Source organism: Tachyglossus aculeatus, chromosome 2 (genome assembly GCF_015852505.1).
Source record: "Tachyglossus aculeatus isolate mTacAcu1 chromosome 2, mTacAcu1.pri, whole genome shotgun sequence".
Classification (NCBI taxonomy): domain Eukaryota; kingdom Metazoa; phylum Chordata; class Mammalia; order Monotremata; family Tachyglossidae; genus Tachyglossus; species Tachyglossus aculeatus.
The window spans coordinates 81,435,811-81,451,625 of NC_052067.1; the positions used below are offsets into that span (position 1 = coordinate 81,435,811).

The following is a 15,815-nucleotide window of genomic DNA, read 5'->3' on the forward strand; positions in this document are numbered from 1 at the left end:
AACCACCTTAAGCCTCTCTCGCTCTCACTATCCTTCCTCGCAACGCATTTCAGTAATAGAGTGTGTCATCAATTATTTCCCAGCTGTCAGAACCCCAGGCTCCATGCTTCGTCCTGCTTTCTCTTGCCATTCCAGTGGCTCCGTTCCCCCATCCGGGAAGCGGGGGGAAGCTGACACATCCCGGGGCTGTCAACTTTTCCACCACACGTTTAGCTTACCTGAGAAGCTGTTCAGAGCATCTTCGCTCTCCAGAAGCCCTTGAGGTCTGGTCCCCTGCAGTTCGCTTTTTGATTTCCACACGAGCTTTACCATCCTGATCATCTCTGGTAAGTACCAGGATAGAGGCCCCTGCTGACAGTCCGGCAGGCTGCCCAGGGAAGAGGGCAGCAACCTTTCCCCTGCCGTCCACCTTCTGCCCAGCTCGGCTGAGTTAAAAAACCGATCTAGCACAGGCATCCTGCCCCGTTCCTCCAGAAGTGCTGCTGTTGCCGCCGCTGCTGCTGGTGCTACCAGAGGGGAAATTCCTCACAGGCAGGGGAAAACGAACACAAGAAAAATCATCTCCAGCAACTGAAAGGGGAGGCTTCTCCAGGTTTAGCCTCTGGACAAACACGGAGGAGAGATTTGCCTCCCAAGATTTCTCACTGGTGAGTGATCTGAAACAGTTTACTGTACTTCTCCTTCCTCAGAGATAGAGTGCAGTTTCCCCCCCTCCCCTCTCAGGCACTGGGTCACAACACTTAATTAATCCCAGGTTACAGCTGGAATGACGGCAAAAAAAACCCAACCAAAACAACAACCAACCCAACGAAAAAACCAACAACCAACCTCCTCCAAAACACTCCCACTGTCGAGGATTAACGTCTCTGTTCCCGTTTCTCCCCTATTTCCCTTACTTTTTCTCCCTTCATCTGCTCCTCCTTTATTCTGGTTTGATTCTTGCCAGGTATCGCCAACTAGCTGTCCCTCTCCAGAGGCTTTGGGGGAAATGCCGCTTTACCCTTCTGCCCCACAACCTGACCACAGAGAGTCGCTATCAGAAACTATCGGGGGAACCGCTGCTGGCTTGTGAAAGAGAAAAGCTTCACCAAAATCATGCCCTGCAGCCTAGAGGAGCCTGTGGTAAGCAGCAAGGAGCTGGACTAGCCCAGAGAACCCGTTCACAGCTGCGTCTCTGGATGGCCTGGCAGCGGGCCATTTCTGCCTTCCACTAATGACTGCATTATGATGAAGATATTAAGAAAGCTGTTTGAATTTATCCACAGTAACGCAATTAAATACACTTCCTCCTCCCCCTCCCCGCCCCTCTTCCTCCACCACCCCCTTCTTCCCTTCTCTGTCATTTGGTTCTCAGCAAACCTAAAGGGTTTTTTTGGCCTATTAGTCAAACCCCTTTGTAACCTCAACTGCCCTTCAGCTGGAAAGGGAAGGAACGTTGATTCACATTCCAAAGCTAACTGGGAAAGAAAGTGCATTAGGAAACCATCAAGATCTGCATGCATAAGTCCAGTGCCATTGTGTAATCTGAACAAACGGTTCAGAATTTTTTTTCTTTTTCCCTTCATCAATTTCTCGAGGAAAAATAGTAATAAGGAGTTCAAGGCATCCGATAGGCAGCAGGGGAAAAAGAACTCAAAGAAAATTATTTTTCCCAGGAAGTAGCAATTTTGCCTTAGTGCTTGGTCTACTAAGATACTGGGTTCCACCAGGGAGCAGTTCATTTGAGGGCAACTGAGGGGGGGCTGGCTAGCTAGCCATGTTCCATGGCTTTATAGCTAGAAGATGACTATTCCGTGCCAACCCTGGTAGTCCAAACCAATATAAAAAGGGAACACACCCCTGGAGGTGTTTTGAAATGCCCTAGCCAACACATAGATGAAGCTCTATTGTATTTGGCACTTCTGCCACCAAATAGGGTGTAGAGGAACATTTTGAACTCAAGCATTCCCGCGGATAGTCCTTGCTTTCCTGTAGGGAGTTACAGCCATCCCGCCTTGCTCCCCTTCTCACATCTCCGCTTTGCAAAATGCTTTATTTGGCTTGGCACTTTATTTTGCTGATAAACAATCTGTCGCTCCTGATCTACATTCCTTGCAGGGCTGGCTTAATCAGATGATCTTTTGATGCTACTTTAGGGGTGGAGGAGGAAACTGGAGAGGGAGATGGCTGTAGGGTATACCTTACTCCCGCCTTTTTTTGTTAAATAATTACAACCACAAAAACTTGCCTAATTTATATTTACTCTTTTAAAAATTTCTCTAAACCACAGCTTAGTAGGCTTGGCTTTTTCTGACTGAATTCGGTGATGGTTGGATTTTCCAGCAGGAAAAGTAAAAGGACAAGCATTCTGCAGCTTTCCTCATAGAGGAAGATACAAGCGATGTGGATAATATGACAACAGCTTGGAAATTCATATTCTTGGGTAAGAACGGATGAATGAATGCAAACCCCCAAAGCATAGGTGCCTACACCATGGGGGTGATAGGGGAAATTCCTCCCAAAGCTAATGGAGAAGTAGCATGGTCTAGTGAGAAGCAGCATGTTCTAGTGGATAGAGTACAGGCCTGGGATTCAGAGGAACTGAGTTCTGATCCCTACTCTGCCAGTTTCCTGCTGTGTGACCTAGGGCAAATCACTTTACTTCTCTGTGCCTCAATTCCCTCATCTGTAAAATGGGGATTAAGACTGTGAGCTCCATTTGGGAAAGGGAATGTGTCCAACCTATCTTGTATCTACCCCAAAGCTTAGTACAGTGCCTGGCACATAATAAGTGTTCAACAAATGCTATATTCATTCATTCATTCAATCATATTTATTGAGCCCTTACTGTGTGCAGAGCACTGTACTAAGCACTTGGGAAGTACAAATTGGCAACATATAAAAGAAAATTGAGCTTGGCTCCTGGACTGGCTAATCTCAAGTCTCCGAAAGAAACTGAGTTTCCATTCACAGCTGAGAAGCAGCCTGGCCTGGTAGAAAGAGTGTGTGACATGGAAAAGTCATTTAACCTCTCTGGGCTGCAATTCTTCATCTGCAAAATGGGGATAAAGTACTTATTCTCCCTCCCTCTTAAAGTTTGAGCCCTGTGTGGGATAGGGAAGCAGAGTGGCTTAGTGGAAAGAGGCGGTGGGTCCTAATCCCAGCTCCACCACTAGTCACCTGTGTGACTTTGGGTAAGTCACTTAACTTCTCTGTGCCTGTTACCTCATCCGTAAAATGGAGATTAAGACTGTGAGCCCCACATGCTACAACCTGAGTACCTTGTATCTACCCCAGCATTAGAACAGTGTTTGGCACATAGTAAGCACTTAACAAATACAACCATCATTATTAGTATTATTATTATAGGGTCTGTGTCTGATCTGTTAATCTTTTATATACCACAGTGCTTGGCACATCGAAGGGCTGAGTAAATACCAGCATTATAGTTGAAAGTATACAAAATGGTGGATTTCTGGACCATTAACCTATTGAAACATGTCCCATTTTCTCCCCCAAGGTCAAAATGATAAGTTGGCACCTATGCACAAAGCATTCTCTCTCTTTAATATTTGTGTTATTTTTAAATCACTTACTGTGTACCAAGCACTGTACTAAGAGCAGGGAAAGATACAAGATAATCAGGTTGGACAAAATCCATGTCCCAACTGGGGCTCACAGTCTAAGTAGGAGGAGGACTCAGTACTGAATCCCTATATTACAATGGAGGAAACTGAGGCACGGAGAAGTTAAATGAATTGGCCAAAGTCCCACAGCAAGCCAGGGGTACAGCTGAGATTTGAACCCAGGCCCTCTGACTCCCAGGCTTTCCAGGCTTTCCCTCTTTCCACTAGCCAACACTCTTGGCCATCATCACCTAAATAGTCATTCATTCAATCATATTTATTGAGTGCTTACTGTGTGCAGAGCACTGTACTAAGTGCTTGGAAAGTACAGTTCAGCAACAAATAGAGACAATCTCTGCCCACAACAGGCTCACAGTCTAGAAGGGTGGGGGAAATATCAATATTTGGATCTATGACATTAGAACTTAAGAACTCAAGACTGCTTGAGGAGCAGTGTGGCCTAATGGAAGGAGCACGGGCCTTGGAATCAGATGACCTGCCTTCCAGCGTGGCTCAGTGGACAGAGCACGGGCTTTGGAGTCAGAGGTCATGGGTTCGAATCCCGGCTCCGCCACAGGTCTGCTGTGTGACCTTGGGCAAGTCACTTAACTTCTCGGAGTCTCAGTTACCTCATCTGTAAAAAGGGGGATGATGACTGTGAGCCCCACGTGGGACAACCTGATCACCTTGTATCCCCCCCTGCGCTTAGAACAGTGATTTGCACATAGTAAGTGCTTAACAAATGCCATTATTATTATTATTATTATTATTCCAATCAAGTCTCCATCACTTGTCTGCTGTGTGACCATGGGCAAGTCAATTAACCTCTTTGTGCCTTAGTTCCCTCATCTGTAAAGTAGGGATTCAATCCCTTCTCTTCTTCCTACTTAGACTGTGCACCTGAGGTGGGACAGATACTTTATCCGACATGATTACCTTGTATCTATTTGTACATATTTATTACTCTATTTATTTAACTTGTACAAATTTATTCTATTATTTTATTTTGTTAATTTGTTTTGTTGTCTGTCTCCCACTTCTAGACTGTGAACCCGCTGTTGGATAGGGACCGTGTCTATATGTTGCCAACTTTTACTTCCCAAGCCCTTAGTACAGTGCTCTGCACACAGTAAGCGCTCAATAAATACGATTGAATGAATGAATAAATGAATCTACCCCAGCTTTTAGAACAATTATCGACAAATACTACGTGCTTAACAAAACAATTACAATTATTATTACAATATCCAAGTACAGTTTGATAAATATCCTTACAAGGTGGTAATATTATTATTACCATCACCTTGTATGGGGATTTATCAAAATGTACTTGGATATTCCACAATTTGGATAACCCAAGCTGTATTTAGCTGACCTCGAGAAGCAGTGTGGCTTAGTGGAAAGGATACAGACCCGCGTTCTGATCCCAGATCTACCACTTGCCTGCTGTGTGACCTTGGGAAAGTCACTTAACTTCTCTGTGCCCCAGTTTTCTCATATGCTAAATGGGAATTCAATATATGTTGTCCTTCCTACTTGGACTGTGAGCTTCCTGTGGACAAGGACTGTGTCCAGCTTGATTATCTTGTATTTACACTGCTTATTACACTGCTTGACACACAGCAGATGCTAAACAAATATCACCATTACTAATTAGCTTGGGGACATTAGTATCCTGAAAAATGGGGTGCTGTGCTTTAGCCCCACCGTATTTATTTGAATCATTCCTAAATAGGCTCTTCAACCTATACCACAGTTCGGCACTTCCCTGACATAACAACTGAAGGGTTTCCTAAGAGTTCTACTGTTTGTATTTTTCTTCAGTTATTTTGCATCACTACTTAACACCAGGATATCCTGACCCTCAGACAAAAGGAATAAGAACAAAGAAAACAATATATGATATAATATGCCGCACACGCTACTAATATATCCCTACAATCTGTGGTTACACATGTGTACAACGACTGTTTTCTCTTTTCCCCAAGGTTATATAATTTCCATTGTACTCCTTTTAATTGTTTCAACCACTTCCTAATAACAAACATCTTGGATAAATTATGAATTTACAGATCATTAAAGATGAGTTCTTTTTTGTCAGGATGGTTGAGCCAGTTGGGATAATATACGAATGAGCTCTGATTTTTCACCCCAGCGAAGAACCAAAATCATTTAAGGGTTAACAAAAGTTATCCTAATTTAAAATAAAAAAAAATGGTATCCTTCATTCAGGGCTCTAATTGCAAAAATTCCACAAGAAAGCCATTCTTATGGTATTTCTGGCTTACACAGAAACAGGAAGTACAGGAAACCTTGCGAGACAGCCTGGTTTGTGAGATTCCTGGCTCAACTTCACTGACCCAAGAGATTGAGATGGTTCAAATGAATTTCAGATCAAGCCAAAGGCTTTTCAGGCGTTGTCTGAATCCACCTCTCGGCCTCACAGGTTCCTTAATTTCTATGACCAGTGGCTAGCTTCTAGTTTCTTGGTTCTGAAGGGCCTTGGGTTATGGGTGTTTCAGTCGCTAGGCAGGTATGTTTGAGAAGAAGACCAACCCTCTAGCCTTTGGAGCACGTCACGGAGGACGTGGATCAGTAGGAAGAAGAGACCGGGCCCAGTGAGGAGCTGTAGTTTAGAAGGACTGTCTGGCTGAGTGGAGATGGCCTAGGAAGAAGAGACTTTGGCATTGACCTGAATCTTCTGTGCAGGACAGAGAGGGGCTGAGCAGATCCATCATCATCACCATCATCATCAATCGTATTTATTGAGCGCTTACTATGTGCAGAGCACTGTACTAAGCGCTTGGGAAGTACAAACTGGCAACATATAGAGACAGTCCCTACCCAACAGTGGGCTCACAGTCTAAAAGGGGGAGACAGAGACCAAACATACTAACAAAATAAAATAAATAGAATAGATATGTACAAATAAATTAAATAAATAAATAAATAGAGTAGATCCAGAAAGAATCTGGGAAGAATAGAGATAGGAGGGTGTGAAACAGCACAGCCTACTGAATAAAAAGAAGCGCTTAGTACAGTGTGTTGCACACAGTAAGCGCTCAATAAATACAACTGATGATGAAAAAAAAAAAAGAACTCACATCTGGGAGTCAGGAGACCTGGGTTCTAGTCAGAGTTTGGCCACTTGCCTGCTTTGCATGACCTGAGCAAGTCCCCTGACTTCCCTGTGCTTCAGTTACCTCATCCGTAAAATGGGGAAGCAGCGTGGCTCAGTGGAAGGAGCCCGGGCTTTGGAGTCAGAGGTCATGGGTTCAAATCCCGGCTCCGCCACTTGTCGGCTATGTGACTTTGGGCTTAACTTCTCAACTTCTCTGAATCACTTAACTTCTCTGTGATTCAGTTACTTCATCTGGAAAATGAGGAGTAAGACTGTGAGCCCCCCATGGGACAACCTGATCACCTTGTAACCTCCCCAACGCTTAGAACAGTGCTTTGCACATACTAAGCACTTAATAAATGCTATTATTACCATTATTATTTGTTTGCTAGGCACTTACCACGTGCCAGGCACCATTCTAAGAGCTGGCACAGCACTGAAGAGAGGCACAGAAAAGTTAAGTGACTTTCTCAAGGTCGCACATTAGACAAGGGGTGGAGCCAGGATTAGAACCCATGTCCTCTGACTCCCAAGCCCATGCTCTTAATAATAATAATGTTGGTATTTGTTAAGCACTTACTATGTGCTAAGCACTGTTCTAAACTCTGGGGTAGATACAAGGTAATCAGGTTGTCCCATGTAGGGCTCACAGTCTTAATCCCCATTTTCTAGATGAAGTAACTGAGTCACAGAGAAGTTAAGTGACTTACCCAAAGTCACACAGCTGACAAGTGGCGGAGCCGGGATTTGAACCCATGATCTCAGACTCCAAAGCCCGGGCTCCCTCCACTGAGCCACATTGCTTCTCCTGTACTCTCCTAAGCGCTTAGTACAGTGCTCTGCTCACAGTAAGCACTCAATCAATACGCACTCAATCAATACCATTGATTGATTGATGACAAATACATCATCTTGCAAATGTCTGTCTGAAGAACCTTTCAGCACTTTGAACGGTCCTTTGCATGTAGTAAGTACTTAATAAATGCCATTATTATTATTATTATTATCATATGTTCTTCCTCCCCCTTAGTCTCCCAGCCCTAAGTGGGATCAGGGCTTTGCCTGATATGATTATTCTGAATCTACCCCAGGGCTTGCATAGTTCTTGGTACATAGAAAACACTTAATAAATACCCCCATCATGATTATTTTTATTAGATAACAAAAGGAAACTGCCCTTCAAGTAACTACAATTGCTCTGAAGGTACAGATGTCTTCTTATTCTTGTGGCTGTCTCAAAGTTAATTTCCAAAATTAAGGCAACACTGATTTGAAGGTACCAGAGAGGCCACATAGAGGCTGCAATTCTCAAAATGCCCTAGTTACTTTTAGAGCAATGTCGGCTTCTAAATTGTGAAGAGAGGGAATGGTGCTTCTTGAGGTGTTTGTCCAACGAAAAATAATAGGATGAATTAGCTGCGCCCAGGGCCAATTCAACCCCTGGGCCCAAAGGGCCAATTCATTCATTCATTCAATCGTATTTATTGAATGCTTACCGTGTGCAGAGCACTGTACTAAGCGCTTGGCAAGTACAAGTTGGCAACATATAGACATGTCCCCTACCCAACAACGGGCTTACAGTCTAGAATTGCCACCAGAACCACCACCACCATCTTCTGCATGCTATTGGTAATCATCAAGGGGGTCTACTATGTTTATCCTAATAGTACACTTCCTCTTACATGGCATGTTACTGGAGTATAAGTAGCCCCATCGGTGTTGCAAAGGGCAATGCATATAGGCGTTCAAAATAAAGATGGGAGGGGACAATGTCTGACCTAGGGGGTCATGGGGTTTCCACTAACTTCAGTCCCCCGTACCTTGTCTCACCTGTTTGTGTCGGTGAGCCAATTTGCATTTTCAACGTCAGCCCTTTATCGTAGGATGGGGGTCAGACAGTATCGTCAAAAATGGTTTCAGTTATAGAAAACTGAAGATCGATGAGTAAGAGAAAGGATGGGGTCAGGAGGATGATTAGAAAGAAGATAATTTGGGGTCTGCTTGTTTCACCGAAATCTTCGAAGTGTTCTCTTAAGATTCTCTCTTCATGCATCTCTATATTTTTAGATTGTGAGCTCCCTGAAGTGCCAGGGACCAGGTCTAATTCCCACTTGTGCATCTTTCCCAGTGCTTAGTACAGCACTCTGCACACATTAAGCACTTACTAATTACTATTACTACTACTACTAGAGGGTCTGACTTACAGGTTCAGTACCTATTGTAGTGCCAGGCAAAGTTAATTCCATACTAAAAATGATGGTGATGTATCTCTACCTATACCAGTATCTGACAAAATTACTGCTTTCTCTTGTCTTTGTAAGAAGAAGATATGGAAAACGCAGATTGGATTTCACCAAGATGACATTCTCCCAAAGGCTCACACCACCAAGAATGATCTTGAATGGACATTTGGGGGACTCTTTAATCTTTTAAATGCTTCTTTGTACTGAACACTTGAGCCAATTTTGTGTATTTGTTTGTTTATCACTCCTGATGTGCCTATCTCAATCCCACCTCCCCACTTCAACTCTTTAGACCATGAGCCTCACAAGTGACAGGGACCATGACTAATTCTCACCTATGTATTTTCACCCAGAGCATAGTATAGTGTTTGGCACACAGTAAGTGTTCAATAAATACTATTACTACTACTACTTCTTTAATTCATCAAGAAATATCCAAAATACAAGAAGGACTCACTAATCCTTCCCAACCCTTTCATTTCCTTAATATTAACATACACCCCCACACACCAACACACATACACACACACACACACACACACACACACACACACTTATACAAGCTAGGTCCCTTCCTCCCTTCAAAGCCCTACTGAGAGCTCACCTCCTCCAGGAGGCCTTCCCAGACTGAGCCCGCTTTTTCCTCTCCTCCTCCCCATCCCCCCCTCCCTAACTCCTTCCCCTCCCCACAGCACCTGTGTATATGTTTGTACAGATTTATTACTCTATTTTATTTATATGTATTTACTATTCTATTTTGTTAATGATGTGCATTTAGCTTTACTTCTATTTGTTCTGATGACTTGACACCTGTCCACATGTTTTGTATTGTTGTCTGTCTCCCCCTTCTAGACTGTGAGCCTGTTGCTGGGTAGGGACCATCTGTATATGTTGCCAACTTGTACTTCCCAAGCACTTAGTACAGTGCTCTACACACAGTAAGCGCTCAATAAATATGATTGAATGAATGAATGAATATACAGTCCTAAAGCATGGCAAACAATAATGGCAAAAGTCATTCCAGTGAACTTGAAAACTTTTCAAGTTCCTCTGAACTCACCTTTGGAACCACCACTGATTTTAGTTTCTCTTTCTTGGAGAATTCTGGTCAGTAAAAAAACCCCTAAATAATGCATCCAATTTTACTTGAAAAACAGAAATTCAGTATCGCAGGGATTAAATAATGCCGGAGAGCAATGCTAGCAAGCTGGTAGACCAATTTATTCACAGAGCCCTTTAGGAGTCAGGGAGTGTTTTCCCAGACATTAGGAAAATGGGGGTTGGGGACCAGCATTGGAGCGGAGAAATATGGGGTGAAAAAGGAAGCAAATGAGCCGACAGATCCACAGTTCTGACTTCACAACAGGTGCCTCCAAACAGCTCTTTCAAATATCCCATTGATTCAAACTACAGAGAGGGCACAGCTTACGGAGAAGCAGTGCATGACAGACAGTGGAGGAAGCACGTTATATGTAGCTTTCCAGTTGAATGAAGCCTGCATGGCCTTCATTAACCCAGTACTCTGGTTTTCCCTGCAAGTTTCTCTTTCTCTCATTACTTTCTTCCTTCCTTCAAAGAAAGAAGGCAGGCCTTCAGCTGGCATGAATCCTGTTTCCTGGCTCTCAGTTTCCCTAGTCAGTGCCAAATCTACTGCCTCCAGCAGTCCTACACCAACAATCAATCAGTCAATTTATTGAGCGCTTACTGTGTGCAGAGCACTGTACTAAGTGCTTGGAAAGTACAAGTTGGCAACACATAGAGATGGTCCCTACCCAACAGTGGGCTTACAGTCTAGAAGGGGGAGACAGAGAACAAAACATATTAACAAAATAAAATGAATAGAATAGATATGTACAAGTAAAATACATAAATAAATAGAGTAATAAATACGTACAAACATATATACATGTATACAGGTGCTGTGGGGAAGGGAAGGAGGTAAGATGAGGGGATGGTGAGGGGGAGGAGGGGGAGAGGAAGGAGGGGGCTCAGTCTGGGAAGGCCTGCAACAATGGAAAAGAGCACGGGCTTTGGAGTCAGAGGTCATGGGTTCAAATCCCACCTCCGCCAATTGTCAGCTGTGTGACTTTGGGCAAGTCACTTCACTTCTCTGTGCCTCAGTTATCTCATCTGTAAAATGGAGATTAAGACTGTGAGCCCCCCGTGGGACAATCTGATCACCTTGTAACCTCCCTAGCGCTGAGAACAGTGCTTTGTACATAGTAAGCATTTAATAAGTGCCATCGTTATAACACAATGGCTGTGAAATACTGACCAAGAGCCTTCATTTACTTCACCTGATTCTCCTCTTTCCTATTATTTTGTTCCCTAGGGTGGTTATCTTCCCTTTTGCCTCCTCCTTCGCCTCCCCTACAGACTCCCTAAAAAAAAAAATAGAATCATAGACCGGACTGTAAACTTCTCTCTAGACTGTAAGCTCATTATGGGCAGGGAATGTGGCTGCTAATTCTGATGTACTGTGCTCTCCCAACCGCTTAGTACAGTGCTCTGCACCTAGTAAGTGCTCAATAAAAACCATTGATTGATTGATTAATTGACTGGACTGGACCCAGGGAGAAGCTATACTACTTTCCCTAGGGCCTGAAGCCTGGGAGACTAAGAATTCCAATTCTTCAAGCAGGCACTCTTAGTATCTACAATCTATGCAGGGGGAAGCAGAAGAAATAGGTCAAATGGGGATGTTTTAATAAGGGAGGGGGATTTCTAGAATTAGAATCCCACTCGATTGTACACTCTTTGAGGGAAAGGATCATATCTACCCTTTCTGTTGAATTCTCTCAAATGCATACCGCAATGCTCTGCACATGTAAAGGGCTCAGTGAATACCACTGATTGATAAATTGACAAGCAGCATGGCCTAGTGGATAGCAGCACATGGGCCTAGGAATCAGAGGACCTGGGTTCTAATTCCCTTCTTGTCACTTGTCTGCTGTGTGACTTTGGGCAAATCACTTAACTTCTCTGTGGGTCAATGTCTCATCTGTAAAAACGATGATTAATATTGTGAGCCCCATGTGGGACATGTACTATGTCAAACCTGATTAGCTTGTATCTACCCCAGTACTCTTTCTTTTTTTTTTAATTGTACCTGTTATGTGTTTACTATGTGCCAGGCACTGTATGAAGTGCTGGGGTAGATACAAGTTGATCAGGTTGGACACAGTCCACATCTCAAATAAGACTCACAGTCTTAATCCCCATTTTACGAATGAGGTAACTGAGCCACAGTGAAGTTAAGTGACTTGCCCACGGTCACACAGTGGACAAGTGCTGGAGCCGCGACTAGAACATGGCTCAGTGGAAAGAGCACAGGCTTTGGAGTCAGAGGTCATGGGTTTGAATCCCGCTCCATCTGCTGTGTGACCTTGGGCAAGTCACTTAACTTCTCTGAGCCTCAGTTACCTCATCTGTAAAATGGGGATTAAGACTATGAGCCCCACGTGGGACAACTTGATCACCTTGCATCCCCACAGCGCTTAGAACAGTGCTCTGCACATAGTAAGCGCTTAACAAATGCTATCATTATTATTATTATTATTAATCCAGGTCCTTCTGACTTCAAGGCCCGTGCTCTCTCCACCAGGCCACATTAATACAGAGCCTAGGATGTAGTGCTTAACAATTGGAAATAGTATTAGAAAATACTATTAGAAAAAATACTATTGTTTTACCATTAGAAAAAATACTATTAGAAAAAATTGATTGATTCTTCCTCCCTATCTGCTCCCTTGGAGAATTCATTCTGTCCTATGTCTTCAACTACCATCTCTACTCAGATGATTTCCAAATTTATCGCTCCAGCCCTGACCTCTCTCCCTCTCTCCTCTGCCAGGCTCTCATTTCCTCCTACCTTCAGGACCTCTCTACTTGGATATTCCTCCAACACCTCCAACTTAAAATGTTCAAAACTGAAGTCATCATCTTCCCAACCCAAACTCCGTCCTCCTCGAGACTTTCCCATCACTGTAGACAACACCACCACCACTCCCTGTTTCACGAGGCCTTAACCTCGGCACTGTCCTCAACTCATCTCTCTCATTCAACCCTCATTATTCAGTCCGTCACTACATCCTGTCGGTTCTACCTTCACAACATCGCTAATATATGTCCCTTACTTTTCATCCAAACTGCTACCATGCTGATCCAAGCACTTGCATCCTACCCTGAATATTGCATCAACCTCCTCATGGTCATTCTGGCATTTGCTAAGCACTTTAGTATGCTTCAAGCACTGTTCTAAATCCTGGGGTAGATACAAGTTGATAGGATTGGACACAGTCTCTGTCCTCCGTGGGATTCACACTTTAGATTGGAGGGAGAGCAGCCACTGAATTCCCATTTTACAGATGAGGAAACTGAGGCACAGATAACTTAAATGACTTGCCCAAGGTCACACGGCAGGCAGTTGGCAGAGCAGGGATTAGAACCCAGGTTCTCTGACTCTCAAGCCCATGCTCTTTCACTAAGCCATTCTGTTTCCCTGCCACCTGTCTCTTCACTTTCCAAATCATTTTCAGACCAAATCATTGCTCTGAAAAAATGTTCAGTTCATATCTCCCCACTGCTCAGAAACCTTCAATGGTTGCCCATCCACTTTCATATCAAATGGAAACTCCCTGTCATCAGTTTTAAGGCATTCAATCAGCTTTCTCCCTCCTATTTTACTTCTCTAATCTCCTGCTAACCCAGTCTGTACACTTCTTCTCTAACACCAACCTCCTCACTGTATCTCAGTCTTGTCTGTCTCACCACCGACCCCTTGTCCATATTCTCCCTCTGGCTGAGAACTCCCTCCTCCTTCGTATCTGACAGACCATTTCTCTCCCCACCTTCCAAGTCCTACTAAAGTCATATCTCCTTCAAGAAGTATTTCTTGACAAAACCCCATTTCCCCACCCTATTCACCTTCCTCTCTGTGTCACCTATGCACTCAGCTCTGCGCCCCATAAACACTTTGATATCCCAGTCCTAGCCCCAAGTACTTATGTATATATCCTTATCCTCAGCTCCTTCCCCTATCTGGAATTCATTTTAATATGTCTCCCCCTCCACCCCCCAACACTATAGATTCCTTGTGGGCAGAGATTGTAACTATATATACCTATATATATATATATATATATATACCTGTATATATGTATATGTTTGTACATATTTATTACTCCATTTATTTATTTATTTATTTTACTTGTACACATCTATTCTATTTATTTTATTTTGTTAATATGTTTGGTTTTGTTCTCTGTCTCCCCCTTCTAGACTGTGAGCCCACTCGTGGGTAGGGACTGTCTCTATATGTTGCCAACTTGTACTTCCCAAGCGCTTAGTACAGTGCTCTGCACACAGTAAGTGCTCAATAAATACGATTGATTGATTGATTGAACTACCAACTATACTGTATTGCAATCTCCCTAGCCCTTAGTACAGTGCTTTGAAAACAATAAGCACTCCATAAGCACCACTGATTGACAGATTGAACAAGCCCTCCTTTGAAAGCCAGATTAGGACAGGCCACTTGAAGGAGGAAGTTCTGATGTCATTTTCAATCAATCTGTCAATCAATAAATTTATTGATCAAGCATCTGTTATGCACAGAAATGATGTTTCCTATGACCTATGTGCCAAGCACTGTGCTAAGCCCTGGGATAGATACAAGTTAATCAGACACTGTCGCTGTCCCAGAAAGAGAACAAATCCTCATTTTACAGAAGAGGAAACATAATGTTAAGTATCAGAGAGAGTACAAATAACCCCTTCCCTCAAGAAAGTCATAATCTAAGAGGAAGGCCATGACAACACAAAATTATTTACACATGGGAGGAAAAAAGATAGATCTAGTTATTAAAAGAGAATAATAATAATGGCATTTGTTAAGCGCTTACTATATGCCAAGCACTGTTCTAAACTATATGCCAAGCACTGTTCTAAGCACTGGGGTAGATACAAGGAAATCAGGTCTCACAGTCTTCATCCCCATCCTCATTTTACAGATGAGGTAATTGAGGCACAGAGAAGTCAAATGACTTCCCTGAGGTCACATAGCAGACAAGTGGCGGAGTCGGGATTAGAACCCATGACCTCTGACCCAGGCTCTTTCCACTAAGCCACACTGCTTCTCTTATGGAATGGAATTCTTATGGAGAATGCAATATGTAAGTAAATTTGAACTTCAGTGAATGAATACATGCTTAAATACCAATATGTGAATCAATATTTACATAAATGCTACATATGGTTGTGAGTGCATAACTGCTGAGGTGGGAGTGGAGGGGAATATGACCTGGAGAGAAGAAGATTAATCAGGAATGCTTTCTGAAGGAAGTGGGAATTCAGGAGGGCTTTGAAGATAGGAAGAGTTATGGTCTGGCAGACTTGAAGAAGGTAGGAGTCCCAGGCAGGAAGAAAAGCATGCACACAGGGTTGAATTTGGAGAATCAAGATGCAGAAAGAAATTTCGCTTGGGTGAAGTGCTGAGCATAGACTTAGGAGTAACAGGTAAAGAGAGCAGATAAGTAAGAAGGATAGAGCTGGTGGGCAGCACTGACATCAATGGTGAGTCGTTTTTGCTTAGAGGGATTTAATAGAAGAGTTCCAGGAATGGTCTGAAACTGCAAGTGAGGCCAGGTGCCACAGTCACCATTAGGCTGAGCCCCATTTCTACACCTGGAACAATGAACTGAGTTTCAAGTTAAACCAAGAGGAGACAACTTAAACACATCCTCATGGGTTATTGACTCCACCTTCATGCAATTTTTATGGTATTTATTAAATGCTTACTGTGTGTACTAAGCACCGAGGTAGATATGGATACAGTATTTGACCCTC

General features: G+C 43.3%; 1 protein-coding gene across 3 annotated transcripts in view; it reads right to left on the reverse strand.

Annotated features, from left to right (window-relative positions):
• PDE7B (phosphodiesterase 7B) overlaps nucleotides 1-15,815 on the reverse strand; it is a 457,009-nt gene that overhangs the window by 194,964 nt on the left and 246,230 nt on the right. Inside the window, exon 1 of one of the 3 annotated variants that reach the window (XM_038740725.1) lies at nucleotides 219-610. The exons of the other annotated variants lie outside the window; for them this stretch is intronic. Within the exon in view, the coding sequence (XP_038596653.1) occupies nucleotides 219-456 (238 nt within the window). The 5' untranslated portion in view covers nucleotides 457-610. Of the gene's footprint in view, nucleotides 1-218; nucleotides 611-15,815 lie in introns of those variants that run through there. 3 annotated transcript variants of the gene reach the window in all.